The sequence below is a fragment of the Aphelocoma coerulescens genome, chromosome 24, assembly GCF_041296385.1.
Source record: "Aphelocoma coerulescens isolate FSJ_1873_10779 chromosome 24, UR_Acoe_1.0, whole genome shotgun sequence".
Lineage (NCBI taxonomy): Eukaryota > Metazoa > Chordata > Aves > Passeriformes > Corvidae > Aphelocoma > Aphelocoma coerulescens.
In genome coordinates, this window is record NC_091037.1 from 2,923,969 (window position 1) to 2,939,311 (window position 15,343).

A 15,343-nucleotide genomic window follows, 5' to 3' on the forward strand; every position below is an offset into this window, starting at 1 on the left:
GCCCTGTTTCCCTGCATCCTCAAACAGCGTCTCTTCCTTTTCATTTTTTTTTAATTTCTTTTTTTTCCGGCGGGCACGCAGGGCTCCGGCTGCGTGGCTTTGTAGCTGATGCTGCTGCCTGACCTAAATCTGCGCCGCGTTCGTGGCCCGGAGCTCCGGCGGGGTTTGCCCGGTGAGGGGGTCCCTGCCCGGGCAGCCGGGGGGCACCGGGCCCGGGGGCTGCTCCCTGCCGGGGCTGGGTTCGGTTCTCTTTCCCCTCCTGTGAGCCTATTGCATAAGAGGGATTTGAGGGCTTCTGCTTGGCTCTCCCCCCCCTCCGTGTTCTCGCAGAATAAAGACCTTGTTTTTCCAAGTGTTTCTCTTGCTGGAGGTTAAAGCAGCCCCTTCTTCCAGGTGCTGCTGCTCGCTGATCCCGGGGTCAGCGAGAGCTGCAGGTTATCAAGCCTAAGAAGGGCTTATCCCTGTATTTTTACAGTTTCCCGAGGCCCTGAGCTCGGGGTTAGCAGCCCTGGGCTGAGCTGTGGCGTGCGAGGGCTCAGGCACGCACGTCCTCTGCTGCAGGGAGTGGGGCACCCATCCATGGCCGAGCTGAGCTGCTGGCCCCGGCTCTCCCTGCACGCCTGCCTGTCCCTGCTCGCTGGTGACAGCCACTGAGGGTTTGTCCTGCACCTTCAGCTCCCACTGTGGAGATGCTGCGAGAGCTTCCCCATAGAAACCAGCGCTTTGCTGGCAGATGCAGCACACACGGGAATAGCGGCATTGTGTGTGCGCTGGAAATCTGCAGGGCCTTTGGAATCGTGGAATATCCAGAGCTGGAAGGTTCCCCAACCCCTGGCCCTGCACAAACACCCCAACAATCCTACCCTGAGAGTGCTGTCCAAATGCTCCTGGGGCTCTGGCAGCCTCGGGGCTGTGCCCATTCCCTGGGGAGCCTGGGCAGTGCCCAGCACCCTCTGGGGGAAGAACCTTTCCCTGATATCCTGCTAAACCTCCCCTGAAACAGCTTCCTGGCAGCCCCTCGAGTCCTGTCACTGGTCACCAGAGAGAAGGCATCAGTGCCCGGCCCTCTGCTTCCCGTCAGGCAGAAAGCTGCCACTGTTTCCCTGTGGCCTCATCAGCCTGGATTTGCAAACACTTCTCAGTCCTCGGTGTGAGTTTTCATTCTCACCATCCCCTGGATCCTGTTTTTCGGAGGAAGAATAAGGGGAAAACGTACCCTTTTAGGCACATTCTGCCTACACGTTCAGGAGAGATGCCGCTTTGAATGAGTTTTCCCAAAGTCTGGTATTTCCAAGGAGGGGTGGCACGAGCGGGAGCTTGCTGCGGGTGAGGCTGTGACTCAGGGTGTCCTTTCCCTTGGCGTTGCAGGTCAGCCTCAACGATTCCCACAATCAGATGGTCGTTCACTGGGCAGGAGAGAAGAGCAACGTGATTGTGGCCTTGGCCAGGGACAGCCTGTCCTTGCTGGGTCCCAAAAACAGCGATGTAAGTAACACCCCCTGGCCCTGTCCAGGTGCACCTTCTGCTTCTGGGCCAGGCAAGGTGATGGTGGCTGCTGAGCTACAGCCTGACTTGTTCTTGCGTCCTGAGAACCAAAAAAAGGCCCACAAGTTTGGGTAGAGAGGGACAAAATAATTTAATATCCTGTGTTGCCCCATGGGCTCAAGGCATGGTCGGGAAATCTCAAAGCCTTGCAGTTTACTGAGTTTCCACCAAATCTGTCAGAAGGGAGCCCAGAACTTTGTGCTTCTCACTCTGGGGCTTCTCCTTTGCAGGTTTATGTGTCCTATGACTATGGGAAGAGTTTTAAGAAGATTTCGGAGAGGTTCAGCTTCGATGGGGGGAACAGCAGCGAGGTGGCCATCGCCCAGTTCTACCACAGCCCGGCCGACAACAAGAGGGTGAGGGGCACGTGGCAGCTGGGGCTTTATCCCTGCTGTCACAGGGAGCCTGCACACCCCTTGGGCTGTCCCTGGGGCAGAGGTGGCATGTGCCAGGCACTTCTTGTACAGCTTGGTGACGCTCAGAGTGTGGCGGGAGAAGGGTGGCTGGGACAGCCAAATTCTTCTCCTCCAGAGTTTGCCCTCCCAAAGGCTCCCCTGGGACATTGTCTTCATCGCTGCCAGCCTGAGCTCTGCTCTGACCTTCCCTTCTCCCCTGTCTGTCCCTCCACTCCCAGTACATCTTTGTGGACGCCTTCGCCCCGTACCTCTGGATCACCACCAACTTCTGCAACACCATCCAAGGCTTCTCCATTCCCTTCAGAGCAGCAGACCTCCTCCTGCACAGCAGGAACCCCAACCTCCTCTTGGGCTTCGACAGGTCTCACCCTAATAAGCAGGTGAGCACTTTGCTTAGGTGGGGAGCCAGCATCCTACCCCTGCCCTGCTGTGACATTCCTGTGTCCCCCACAGCCAAGAGCTGCCCTGCCTTGTGCCAGGGCCATGTGGGTTCATGCTTTGGCCATTCAGGGTGTCTGATCTCGCACACAGAGCTGTCCCAAATTGGCCAGGACACCCCCTTCCCTGCAGTCTATTTTGTTGTTACCTCTGGAGAATGAGGATATAATACCTGCAGGATGGCTGTCTTACTTCCCTTCCTTTTCCTCCATCCACGCTGCTCCCGACCATATCCATCACCCCAACAAGCGTGGTCATAACTCACCACAGAGCCCTGGCAGCTGAGGCAGGATGACCTCTGCAGTGTTTCATGTGGGCCTGTGGTTTGGCTTTAGGTCCTGAATAACAAATTGCTGCTTGAATACAAACACTTTTTTCACCCCTGGGAGCTATTGGGTAAAGATTGAAAATAGTTCCAGCACATTCAGAGAGACACAGTGAGTAAAAACTGGAGGTGAAACAGTGGGAAATCCTTCTGGTAGAAGGCTAAAGGCCAATCTTTTGCTGTTTGGGGTATTCTGTTAGAAAGGTTGCTGCTGCCCCAGGAGCTGCTACATGAACAGAAGTCACGAGAGTAGTCATGGATGGACACATTGAGTGTCTTGAAGGATTGGGTCTGTTTGTGTCCCACTCCCACTGGCATCTCTCACCTTTGTCATTGCAGCTCTGGAAATCAGACGATTTTGGCCAGACCTGGATAATGATTCAGGAACACGTGAAGTCCTTTTCTTGGTACGTATTGTGTGCACCCACTCCTGTCTTCTCTCATTCCTCACTTCTTGCATTGTTTGCTGCCCTGTGGGAACCAAGAATCCGGGTACCAGGGTGTGTTCCAGCCCTGCCCCTGCTCCCCTCACCACAGCAGGGTGACAAGTGACAGCCACCCACACTGGCACCCAAGGGTGTTGCCCATTCCCTGTACCCCATCTCCTTGCTCCTGCTGCCTTCTCCAATCCCACCATATCCCCTGTCCCCCCCAGGGGGGTTGAGCCCTACGACAAGCCCAACACGGTGTACATCGAGCGGCACGAGCCCTCCGGGGCCTCCACGGTCATCCGCAGCACAGACTTCTTCCAGAGCCGGGAAAACAAGGAGATAATCCTGGAAGACGTTGAAGACTTTCAGCTCAGGGACAAATACATGTTTGCAACCAAGTCTGTGGTGAGTGACACGTGAGGAATTCGCCGCCGAGGGTTGAGGATGTGGTGCAGAACCACGGCGGGCAAGAGCATCTGCCAGGGATGATGCCACTGCCTGCTGCACCTCACAGCCTTCAGAGCTCACATTTAGCTTGTCACAGAGGTGTCACCCAGCCTGCCTGGCAGCTGCCACCCCCGTGGGCTCACGCTGCCATGGACACAGCAGTGGCTGCCCGTGCTGCTCTCCCCGTGGTGTTTCCGTACCCCGGCCTCCGGCAGGCTGGGCAGAAGTAGGTCAGCCTGCAGAGGGCTGGGACTCGGGCAAAACCACAGGATGGCTGGGAAGGACGTCGGGGTGGGGGTGGCAGGGGAAGGGGGATGTGGCTCAGCAGCTCGGTGGTTATAGGAGGCCACTTGTCAGAGGAGATTACCATCAAATGTGGACGAGGTCCAAGCAGCCTAATGTGCTCCAGCCTGGAAGGAAAGCTGGATTTTCAGTCTTTCCTAAGAAAAGAGGGTGTGGGTGAGCAAAAGGGGTCTTCTGGTCCCTCTGCAGTTGGAGCCTCCCTGTGCTTTTTACAGTTGTTGGCCAAATTTGGACAAACCTGAAAGGAAGCGAGGAAGTGTCGGTGCTTCCTCTGAGGGCAAGGCCTTTCTAGGGATCAGAAACAGCACCAGAGGCACAAAGTCCTGGTCCTTCTAGAACTGAAGGAGCAGCTTTCTTTTCAGAAGATGCTTTTCTCCCCTGCAGCTGCCATCGACTGTTTTAAGAAGGAACCTTTATTTAGGGGCGACTGCTGGCAGAACTAGGGAGAGTTTCCTAGGCAGTAAGTGATGGGTGTGTCACCTCTGGCCCCCTGAGCGGGCACAGCGGTGTCTGACAGAGGCAGGAAGCACTTGAAGAGCAATTTCAGTTTCTCAGAAGCCTCTCTTGCAGGTAGTACAGTCTGTAACTCCCAGGGCCCAGCCCCTTGGCGCTGTGCCCGCTCTGTGGTTTGCAGGAGATTTTATTGAGGGCTCGCTGCTGGTGTTGGGTGAAACACTGGGGGTGGTTTGTGTCTCTGAAGAGAAGCTGCTCAGCTCAGGGACAGCATCCTGAAAGCACAAAGAGGGTTTCAGCTCCATTTGGGGGTGCTTTGGAGATTTTTCTGCTTCTGGAGCACTCAGGGGCCAGCGGGCAGCACGCCCTGCTTCCTCCTGCAGCTGTAATGGCTAAACATCGATAAAATCACCCACATTCCACACCACGGCAAACGCTGCTGGGAAACACTGAGACTGAGGGAGGTTGGCTGCAAGCCCCTCATTTGGGAGTCACATCCTCAGGTCTGGAATGAGGCACTTGCCTCCAAGCCTGGCCGCAGCAGGGGCGGTGCTGGGGAAAGGACAGGCTGGGTGGCAGCGGCGCCCAGGGCTCTGACTTCTGCTCCTTTCCGTGGGAGGCACGGTTGCTTAGTGATACAGAGCCTGGGAAAAAAAAAAACCAAAAACCAGGCCGCTTATTTTTGGAGCCTAGATCTGGGTTTAGGTCCTCACCATTGGCATCCTGTATGAAATAGGTTGCCCCCAGCTTTTTTGCTTTCTCAGCTTCGCACCGGCGCCTTTCGTTTTGCGCAAATCGGTAAAAATAGGAAGGAAGGGACAGTGTGCTCTGAGGAAAAAGGAGGAATTAAAATCAGCCTGCTGCCCCCCACCCGGCTGGCCAGGAAGGGCAGTTTGCCTCCTTACTGAGCCCTGGCTGTGGCAATTTAAACCCTGAGTGGGAATCACTGCTCCCAGCATCGGGCAGCTGCCACGCTTTGCCCATGTGCAGGGAGGGGGAAGTCCCAGGCACTGGGTGATCCCAGTGGAGATCAGGGTGACCTGGGGGGTGAGAGCCCCTGCTAACATGTCCCTGTTCTCTGCACAGCGTTTGCTTGGCAGCTCGCAGCCACCCTCGGTCCAGCTCTGGGTCTCCTTCAACCGCAAGCCCATGCGGGTGGCACAGTTCGTTACCAAGCATCCAATTAAGGTAAGTGGTGCTTCCCGAGCAGCCTCCCAGCTCCCTGCCTTGCCAAGGACACCCTGTGGCGTCAGCAGCAGCTCCAGATGCTGCAGGAGGGGGAAGGGACCTTGCATGACCCTGCTGGGGGCGGTGGCAGAGCAAAGGCTCACGTTGGGATGATCTTGTGGTTTACACGATGGCACCTGGACAGTCACCCACTTCCGCCAGCACTGGGATGGAGGGTGGTGGCAAAGCCCAGATACCAGAGAGGGGCTGATCCCACTGCTCTGACTCTGCTTTTGGGGACTTTACCTCTTCCCATGGTGTGGGGTGCACTGGTATGGCCTGGAGCATTCAATTCTTGCAGGCTGAGGAAGCCCAGGGCACAGCCAGGGCTTGCAAAGAGTCCTTGATCCACGAACCAGACGTGCCATGGTGTCCCCAGGCTGGGGGGGCAATGAAGAAGGGCACGAGAAGAAAGTTCTTGGTGCTTGGCAGAGCAGTGGGGTGCACTCCCAGCCTCAGGGGGCTCCAGAGATCCAGCACGGGTGGGGCTTGGCAACCAGTGGTGCTTCCAGGGGGCTTTGCAGGGCGCAGGATGGGAATCCCTGTGGGGGGAACACAACAGGAAAAGCAAAGTGAAGATTTTCCACCTGCTGAATGGAAAAAATACAAAAAGGTGGAAGGAAGCTAAGAGGAAATGCAAACCAGCCTGTGTGTAAACCCTCCCTGTGTGCACACACACACACAAAGCCCCTTCTTTGTGTCCCAAAGGAATATTACATCGCTGATGCCTCGGAGGACCAGGTGTTTGTGTGCGTCAGCCACGACAACAACCGCACCAACCTCTACATCTCGGAGGCAGAGGGCCTGAAGTTCTCCCTGTCCCTAGAAAACGTGCTCTACTACAGCCCGGGGGGAGCTGGCAGCGACACCTTGGTCAGGTAAGACGGGGCTCACCCGATGGCGAATGAGAACATCGACCAAAACCTGTGATTTCTGGCTGGGTTGGATCAATGCATTACCTTTGTCTGACGATCCCCCCTTCCCCAGACCCACGGGGGAGTTCAACTTCCACTTCACCGACCCCACAGGTACTTTGCCAACGAGCCCTTTGCGGATTTCCACCGCGTGGAAGGCGTGCGGGGCGTCTACATCGCCACGCTGATCAACGGCTCCTTCAGCGAGGAGAACATGCGCTCCGTCATCACCTTCGACAAGGGCGGCACCTGGGAGCTGCTGCAGCCCCCGGCACAGACCCGCTATGGGGAGCACATCGACTGCCAGGTACCGCAGGCTGGGGTGGCACAGGGACAAGGCCCCCCAAAAAGTGGGGTGATGGGTGATGGGCCAATGCCACGGCGAAGGAGTCCCTCCTCGCCTTTCCAAGCAGAGAGGGCTGCACTAGGTGGGATGAGGGAGGGGTGTTAATCCACTGTGCTCTGCTTTCCCAGTTGTCCCAGGGCTGCTCTCTCCACCTGGCCCAGCGCCTGAGCCAGCTGCTGAATTTCCAGCTGCGCAGGATGCCCATCCTCTCCAAGGAGTCAGCGCCAGGACTGATCATTGCCACTGGTACTGCTTCTCCCTTGGCTCGGGGGGTGTTGTTGTCAGGACAGAGGAGCTTGGCACTATTTAGTTTGTACAAGCAGGTTATAAAACGTAATTAAGTGGTGCATTTTGCTGTCCTTTCTCTGCTGCAGTCCCTGTACAGTAATTACAGAATGAGCATTTCACTGCAGCACAGAGATGTGAGAAACCTGCTCTGTTCTGATCCTCTTTCCTGATCCTCATGAAGGGCTTCTTGAAGATTCAGAAATTCCTGTTTGTCTCGCTCTGTTCCTGAAGAACGCACACATTTGGTTTACTCATGTTTGTAGCCATGGGCTTTCCCCCCATCTGCTTTTAAAACTTGTAATAGCCCTTGAAATATTTGCTTTTGAAGGGATTAGTTTGTAGTGTGAAAAATCAGCTCCTCAATCACAGATAAAAATAGTTTGGAGGTGTCTGGCTTCCTCTTGAGCAATCATTTTGCATTCCTCAAGAAGGATGATTTCTCCCCTTCTCCCAGGCTCCGTTGGCAAAAACATGGCAAGGAAAACCAATGTTTATGTCTCGAGCAGTGCTGGAGCCAGGTGGAGAGAGGTAAGGCTGCTCTTACACCTGCCAGATCAGCCAGGGTGGTGGGGGAGCAGGGAGAATGTTGGCAGCAATATAGATAAGTTGCATTAAAGGTGGTTTCATATGAGTCCAAGAGCTGGAAGGTGCTCAATGCCTTAAAACTGAGGGAAAAAGGTCTTTAGATGAAGGACCAGGCGTGGGTTGGTTGGAGCTGAACCTCTGGCGTGGGTGGTGGATTCAAACACAGGAGAGCTCCCTCCTCTATTTCTCCTTTTCACCTGGCAGGGCTCTCCCTCAGCACGGGTCATTTGGTGTCTTTAAATGGGACTGACAGCCAGGACTTCGTCTGTGGGAGGGTTTGGAGAGGCTCTGGCTTCTTCCAGAAAAATGGGATGCTGCCCTGGGTTTATGGGGAGTTTGCTGCTGTTTACTGAGTGGATGTTCTGGTCTGTGGCAGTGCTTGTGGTCTGCCTGTGCACTCTGCAGCCGGTGTAATGTGGTATTCCAACATCTGCAAGCTATTTAATCCCGGGAACTGAGCAGCCTCCTTCTCCCCCGGCGAGTGCTCCGCGGTCGGGGTGAGGTCTGGGCAGCTGCAGCGGCGGTGGGGACATGCCCCAGGTCTGGCTGCTGCCAGAGGTGGTTCACAGGCTGCTCCTGGCTCCAAAACCCAGCTGGAGAGCTGCTGTGGGGACCCTGCAGCCAGGCAGGAGCTCACAGATGGGGCAGGGTGTCCAAAAATGGAGACTTTCAGCTGCCAAGCTGCACAGGTTTGCCTTGAAGTGCAATTAAAACATGACGAGGGAGCACTGACCCAAGTCACCAGCACCGAGCTCCTGGCTGGTCTTTGTATCACGAGCAGAGGTGCAGAATGACCCAGCAGTGGAGCTGAGAGGCAGCACCACAAGTCCCTCCCCTTGCCTTTGGCCAGCAGCAGGCTGGGAGGCTCCTTGCTCTGCAGATCACTGGGGTGATTTCAGAGCCCAGAGAAGAAAGGAACAATGCATTCAGTGCCCTGTGTAAGAACGTCCCCAAGTGTGACAGCACGTCCTGTGAGCAGGGTCTGGCATGGACACGCTCCCTGTTTTCATCCTGAAGTGCTCTGGGCTCCCTGGATGGGAAAGCAAAGCTGATTGTGTGCTGGAGGTGTAGGTGAGCGTGAAATCCAAGCTTCTTTCCCCGGGATGCATGGATGAATTGTCTCCAGGGCTTGTTTCTGCATGCCACGGCCCCACTTCTCTCTGAACATTCACGAGACCTTCCACAGCCTGAGAACCAAGCCTTCTCTGCAGTCCTGGGAAGGCCCTGAGTTGCAGCTGGGTGTCAGGAGAGCCTCACAGACGTGACAGATGAGAGGAGGAGTGATGGGCTCTGGTTTTGTGTCATGGCGCTTCTTCCACTGGTTCTTTCCGTGCACAAAGCACAGGAGGAGCAGAGTGCAGGACTCAGAGCAGCTCTCACCCACAGCCATGAGGGGAAATGGGCTGGCTGTTCTCACCTGCAGATGCTGTCCCACAAACACTCGAATCTCTCGTGCCTCCACATGCTTGGCTTGGCCAAGGCTGAAGCATTAGCCTGGGTCAGGCAGAGTTTCTGACAAAGCCATTTTCCCCTCATTCAGCACAGCTCTGATCACCCCTCAGCACTGTCTCTCTTCCAGGCACTGTCTGGCCCCCACTACTACACCTGGGGTGACCACGGTGGAATTCTCGTGGCCATCGCACAAGGCACCGAGACCGACCAGCTCAAGTGAGTGTCAGGGCACAGGAACTGCCCCTGGTGCTCGTGCTGGGGATGGCAGAGAGTGCCCTGCAGCGGGCAGGAGATGCCCCTGACACCTCTCCCAATCTCCTTTCTGCAGGTACAGCACAAACGAAGGGGAAACCTGGAAAGTCTTCACGTTCTCGGAGAAGCCGGTGTTTGTGTACGGCCTCCTGACCGAGCCTGGAGAGAAGAGCACCATATTCACCATCTTTGGCTCCTACAAGGAGAATGGCCACAGCTGGCTGATCCTGCAGATCAACACCACCGACGTGCTGGGTAAGGGGACAGGTGGCAGAGCCATCTCTGGGGTGGCTCTGTGGGTAGGAGAGAGGGCACCTCCTCGTGCCCTGTCTTTCATATCTCATGTCCACGTGGACACAGCTGCTGAAGGCACTCATGTTCCCTGTGCTCTCCCTGCATTCCTTCCCTCCTCACTGAGGAATTTGTTGAAAAGGAAAGGGGAAAGAAAAAACTTCCTTCTGAAGGCTTGTGCCCATGAATGTTTTATAACCCATTTCAGCTTTGATTGCGAGGCAGCATTTTAATCAAAGCGCAGTTAAACCCAGCAGACGAATTTGCTTGACTAAAATTTATCACTGATTCCCTCGACATTTTGTTGGGAACGGATCTGTTTGGTAACCAGAACAACTTCATTCAGATTCCCTGTCACTGCCACGGAGCTGCCTGTTCCCTCCTGTCACCGCGTGCCGCCGCACGCTCCCGGCTGGAACGCTCCTTGCCTTGCCTTTCCCTGTGGGACAGGGCTGGGGCCTTGCACTTCAGGGGAAGTTTTGTGCCAGAGGAGGGTGGAGAGGGAAGGAAGGGGCATTCCTGTGGTGTGGGGCTGGATGCCAGCACGCCTGGCACCCCTGGGCACCAGGGACATCTGCATGTCTCTGCCTGTAAACCCTTGGTCTGGGGTGCTGCAAGAGCTGCACCTTCCTGCACTCCAGCCTTGCTTCTCCTCTCAGGGGTCCCTTGCACAGAGAACGACTACAAGCTGTGGTCACCCTCGGATGAGCGAGGCAATGAATGTTTACTGGGGCATAAAACCGTTTTCAAAAGGAGGACTCCTCATGCGACCTGCTTCAATGGGGAAGATTTTGACAGGCCTGTCATGGTCTCCAACTGCTCTTGTACGAGGGAGGACTTTGAATGGTAAAATACCAATTAATTTCTTTTAGTCTGGATTGTAAATCCAAGATAAGTATCTGTGACCAATCGCTCCGAGTGAACAAACGTCCAATTTACGTAGCTCGGAGTGTCGCTGCTTCATTTTATAGCAGAGAGGAAACTAAACAGACTGAAAACATCTTTTCATTAATAACAGGGCATAAGACTTAATTAATGTCTTTAGAGGCTTTTGGGAGCCTCTGAAAGGTTCCATGGAAGAGGGAAGTATTGTTAATCCATCACCTTCCAAACGATAATGGATAATTTCCCATCACAGACAGAAATCCACTAAAAATCTTTGTGATTCTTTAGCCACAGGGGTGCAGCTGGCCCTGCTATTGCACTTGGACTGCAATTCCCACAATCCTGACACTGCACAGCTTCCAGGAGCAGGAAACACACTCTGGCAACCTGATGCAGACGCTTGGGGTTAGAAAGGGAGCTGCTTTTCAGGGACTGCCCTTTCAGTGGAGCTCACCCCAGACCGCTCCGGTCCACATCGGCCTGTCTGATGCTGAGACCAAGTCTGGCTCACCACGAGCAGACCGAGGGCAGGGCTGGTGGGATCCTGCCTCAGAATTCAGCCCTGGTCTCCCTGCAAAATCCCACTGACAAAACCTCTCTCCCCCGCAGCGGTTTCCAGAGAACAGCCGCACTGTCACTCCCATTTTACCAGCAGGACCAGCCAAGAGACAGAGCAGTGACCTGAGCCAGCCAAGCAGCAGGGCTGGGGCTTGCAGCCAGCTTTGCAGAGCACACTGGCTCAGCTCTGCCTCACCTTCCCCAGCCTGCCCAGCCACTGGCAAAGCTGATTTGCAAAATGTTCTTGAAATGTCCTGGCTGGCTCGGAGAGGTTCTGTGCAGCCAAATACCGATAACAAATGAACGGTCACTTTGGGGTCTTAAAAATTCTGTGCAAAAATAGACTCATAGTAGAGCGTGGCTGCATTTTGTGCTTTTCCCTGTCCCTCCTTACATCTTTCTTCTCCTTGCAGTGATTTTGGCTTCAAACTGAGCGATGACTTATCCTTAGAAGTTTGTGTCCCTGACTCTGAGTTTGCTGGGAAACCCTATGACCCACCAGTCCCTTGCCCTGTTGGCTCAACCTACAGGAAGACTCGAGGGTATGTTCTGTGCTTGGGAGGGCAACCCCATCTTCCAAGTGCTGGAATTTATCATTAAAAAAACCCCAAACAACCACAAAACCCACAAAAGTGGCAGCAAATAAACGGCATGTTAGGACATACACGGCAATTAAACACCACAGCTTATTCTGGCTGCACAGGGTGGTTTGTTCACAGTTTTTTCCATGGAATAAAGTGCCTGGCTCTGTGTGTTGCAGCTACAGAAAGATCTCTGGGGACACTTGCACGGGTGGAGACATCGAGTCGCGGCTCGAGGGGGAGCTGGTGCCGTGCCCGCTGGCGGGTGAGTGTGTGCAGGATCTGCTGTGGGCACAAGGGCTCCATTCATAAAACCTTTGGCTGGTGCCTGAGGGACCAGGCACAGAGTCCCAGAGGGCTCTCAGACAAAACCTGTGACACAGGGCCCTGGGTGGGTTACAAATCGCCCTCTCCTGTCCCATGGAGGGTCCTGCTTGGGAGCAGCGTCTGCCCACAGTGCAGAGCCCTCTGAAGCCCTCAGGGGCAGGCTGCAAGCAGGAACCCTTTTATCCTGGTCATGTCCTTGCTGTATCTGGCTTGAACCCAACCAGAAAGACAGGAATTAGATCAAAGACACCCCAATCCTTGGGAAGATCCCCTTGGGAATGTCTCACCCTGTGACAGCCACCCTGTACAGCTGAACGATGGCCCTTTGGGGCCAGACCGGGGCTGCCCTTCAGCCCTCGCACCTCTGCCTGCCAAAATTCACCCCCCATCCTTATTTTCTCCTCTCAAACATACAGGGCACTGTAACAGTCCTGTGCCCCTGTGCTGCCAGAGTTATTTGCATTCTGCTCATTACAGCTTTAATTTAATCTGCCGTCACGAGCTGCGTGATCAGCATTGCTGCCGTGCTGCAGCTCCGGAGCCTCAGGCAGGGCAGGGGCTCGTGGAAGGGCTGGGGAGCTGAGCAGGGCAGGAGGTTTCCCCTGCACTGCCCTAAAATTTTTCAGAGCACAAAAGATATTCCAGGTGCTCAACAGCGTGGGGAAGCATCCCCTGTGCTGGGACTCCTGCCAGCGCTGCACTTAGCTTCACTCCTGACACGTTATTCACCCCTCTGAGCCCTCTTGAGCTATTTGGAGAGCTGTGTCGGGCATGCTGAGAAGGGCCCTGCTGATTGCAAAATAAACCTGCCGTCCCCACCGGGCCGGCCTTTGAAGTGCCGTGTTCCCAGAGTGTTTGCGGATCGTCTCCGGCTCTCTCCATGGCAACAATTTCATGTACAGTATCTGTTTCATATCTCCGTATAATCTCATTAGGGATGCACAGCCAGAGTTACCTACTGACATTAGCTCCACTCATTAATAGCATTATTGGACCTGACCGGTGGTGGGATGATGCCCGGGAGACTTTGTCCTGGACCAGGATCCCATTACCTGGACTCGGCTCCGTTTGGAAACAAAATCCACTCTGGGATATTTCCTGTGGGGCCAGCGTCCCTGAGGACTTGCAGATTTGCATCACTCCCACTCTTTTTTAATGTTTTTTTTGGAGGAAGAGGAGATCAGTATTTTGTTTCCCATTGGCAGCACTAAAGTGGGAAGAAAGGGCTTGGGGCAGGTTCTGCCAGCCGTGCCTCCTCCTCCTCCTCCTGGACCAGACAATGCCCACAGTGTGTGCCCGGCCCCATGTGAGGCTATTACCACATCGTCATTAACCTAATCCCACTGAGCCAAAGGCTCTTTGCCTCCCCGAGGTGCTAAGACCAGGGGTGAAAAACACCTGCTATTTTCTTCTTTTGCCCCTCAAGTAGCCCAGAAATGGCCCCTAAATCAGGCACTGTTGTTGCAGAAGAGAACGAGTTCATTCTCTACGCCACCCGCTACTCCATCCACCGCTACGACCTCGCCTCGGGTGTCAGCGAGGAGCTGCCCCTGGCCGGGCTCAGGGGGGCTGTGGCTCTGGATTTTGACTACGAGCACAACTGCCTCTACTGGGCTGATGTCACTCTGGACATTATCCAGGTGAGCCACGAGCAGGGAGGCATCACCTCCTTGCACCCGGGTGTTGCATCCACACCCGAAATGGAAATGTTTGTCCTGGTACTCCTCCCCTCTGAGTTGCCTTGCCACCTGACCTTCAGGCTGAGGCAGTTCCTCATCTTTTTATTCTGATTATTTTAATTTTTTTTCCAGCGTCTTTGTCTCAACGGCAGCTCTGGGCAGGAAATAATCGTAAGCACCGGGCTGGAAACAGTGGAAGCTTTGGCTTTTGAACCTCTCAGCCAGCTGCTCTACTGGGTCAATGCTGGGATTCCCAAAATCGAGGTACAGCTCTACCCACCCGTGGCAGTGCTTATTTTATTAAGGAGCAGTAATTGCCTGGCACAGATTTCGTGTCACTTCAAGCAGTGCCCACAGCAAACACACCTGTCCTGGGTTTGGTTTTGGGTCTAGGTCGCCAATCCAGACGGAGACCTGAGACTCACCGTCCTCAACGCCTCGATACTGGAGCGACCCAGAGCCCTGGCTCTGGTTCCCCGAGAGGGGTAAGGCAGAAAACATCACAAGTATTTCCGTGCTATTCCCTAGGGAAGCTGCTGATCCTTCACCTCCTCAGGGAGGACAGCTTGGCGAGGTGAAATGGGGGGCAGGCACAGCACAGTCCTGCCCTGTGGAGCCCATTGTCTCCATAGTGTCCCCAACTAAGGCACCAACTCCCTCAGGGCACAGATCACAAACAGTTTATTCCTTCCTACCCACACATACCCATTAGCAAATAACTTTTCCTGCCAGTAAAACTGGTCTGGTCAGCGGGGAAAGCTGCAGGTGAGAAACCGAGCAGTGCTCGAATTTGAGAGCCAAATGCAAATTACATCTTTCTGGGGTTTGGCCTCGGCTGCAAACGTAGCTCTGGCAAACCCGAGCAGTTCATGGCAAGGTAACCTGCAGCTGCACTCCCACCACAGAGCTTGCAGCTGAAAAGCCTCTGTGCTGCTCATAAATCTGCTGGTGGTGTTCATTAGAATTGCAGAGCTCCCTGTTCAAAGGCATGTCGGGCAGGAGACGTGGAATGTAAAGCATTCCAACCTCTGCCTCTCCTAACCTGCTTCCTTTTGATGAGCTGCTCTGGGAGGATTTCGAGTAACCTCTCTGCCTGCTGCCAGGCTGATGTTCTGGACAGACTGGGGCGACTCCAGGGCTGGCATCTACAGAAGTGACATGGACGGGTCGCTGGCCGGGTGCATCGTCTCAGAGGGCGTGCGGTGGCCAAACGGCATTTCTGTGGATGACCACTGGATCTACTGGACTGAAGCCTACATGGACAGGATCGAGAGGGTCGATTTCAATGGGATGCAGAGATCTGTGATCCTGGACAGCCTCCCTCACCCCTATGCCATTGCCGTATTTAAGGTTTGTTTCCCCGTTGTCATTTTTTCCGTAGCACGCAGGCTCTGAGGCTGGTGCTGGAGGAGCACTGAGCACACTGAATTTGAAGGACAGGGATGTGATTTGGAGCAGACACGATGCTTGCTCTCTTTCTGCTCCCGGCACATTCCCACAAATCCCTGAAACGAGCAGGCAAGTGCAGTCAAACCCAGGACCAACATTCCCAAGCAGCTGCACTGTGATGTTTGCCACGCAGCAGATCCCATTCCTGCTC

General features: G+C 54.8%; 1 protein-coding gene across 3 annotated transcripts in view; it reads left to right on the forward strand.

The window, feature by feature from the left end:
• SORL1 (sortilin related receptor 1) overlaps positions 1-15,343 on the forward strand; it is a 46,949-nt gene that overhangs the window by 7,407 nt on the left and 24,199 nt on the right. For all 3 annotated transcript variants that reach the window (XM_068994868.1, XM_068994867.1, XM_068994869.1), the window contains exons 2-20: positions 1,369-1,485; positions 1,776-1,901; positions 2,180-2,341; positions 3,064-3,131; positions 3,380-3,560; positions 5,445-5,546; positions 6,294-6,463; positions 6,614-6,806; positions 6,974-7,091; positions 7,588-7,661; positions 9,298-9,386; positions 9,499-9,677; positions 10,373-10,559; positions 11,570-11,698; positions 11,917-12,002; positions 13,532-13,704; positions 13,876-14,007; positions 14,137-14,228; positions 14,847-15,093. In XM_068994868.1, coding sequence (XP_068850969.1) covers positions 1,369-1,485; positions 1,776-1,901; positions 2,180-2,341; positions 3,064-3,131; positions 3,380-3,560; positions 5,445-5,546; positions 6,294-6,463; positions 6,614-6,806; positions 6,974-7,091; positions 7,588-7,661; positions 9,298-9,386; positions 9,499-9,677; positions 10,373-10,559; positions 11,570-11,698; positions 11,917-12,002; positions 13,532-13,704; positions 13,876-14,007; positions 14,137-14,228; positions 14,847-15,093 — 2,625 coding nt within the window. The remainder of the gene's footprint in view (positions 1-1,368; positions 1,486-1,775; positions 1,902-2,179; positions 2,342-3,063; positions 3,132-3,379; positions 3,561-5,444; positions 5,547-6,293; positions 6,464-6,613; positions 6,807-6,973; positions 7,092-7,587; positions 7,662-9,297; positions 9,387-9,498; positions 9,678-10,372; positions 10,560-11,569; positions 11,699-11,916; positions 12,003-13,531; positions 13,705-13,875; positions 14,008-14,136; positions 14,229-14,846; positions 15,094-15,343) is intronic.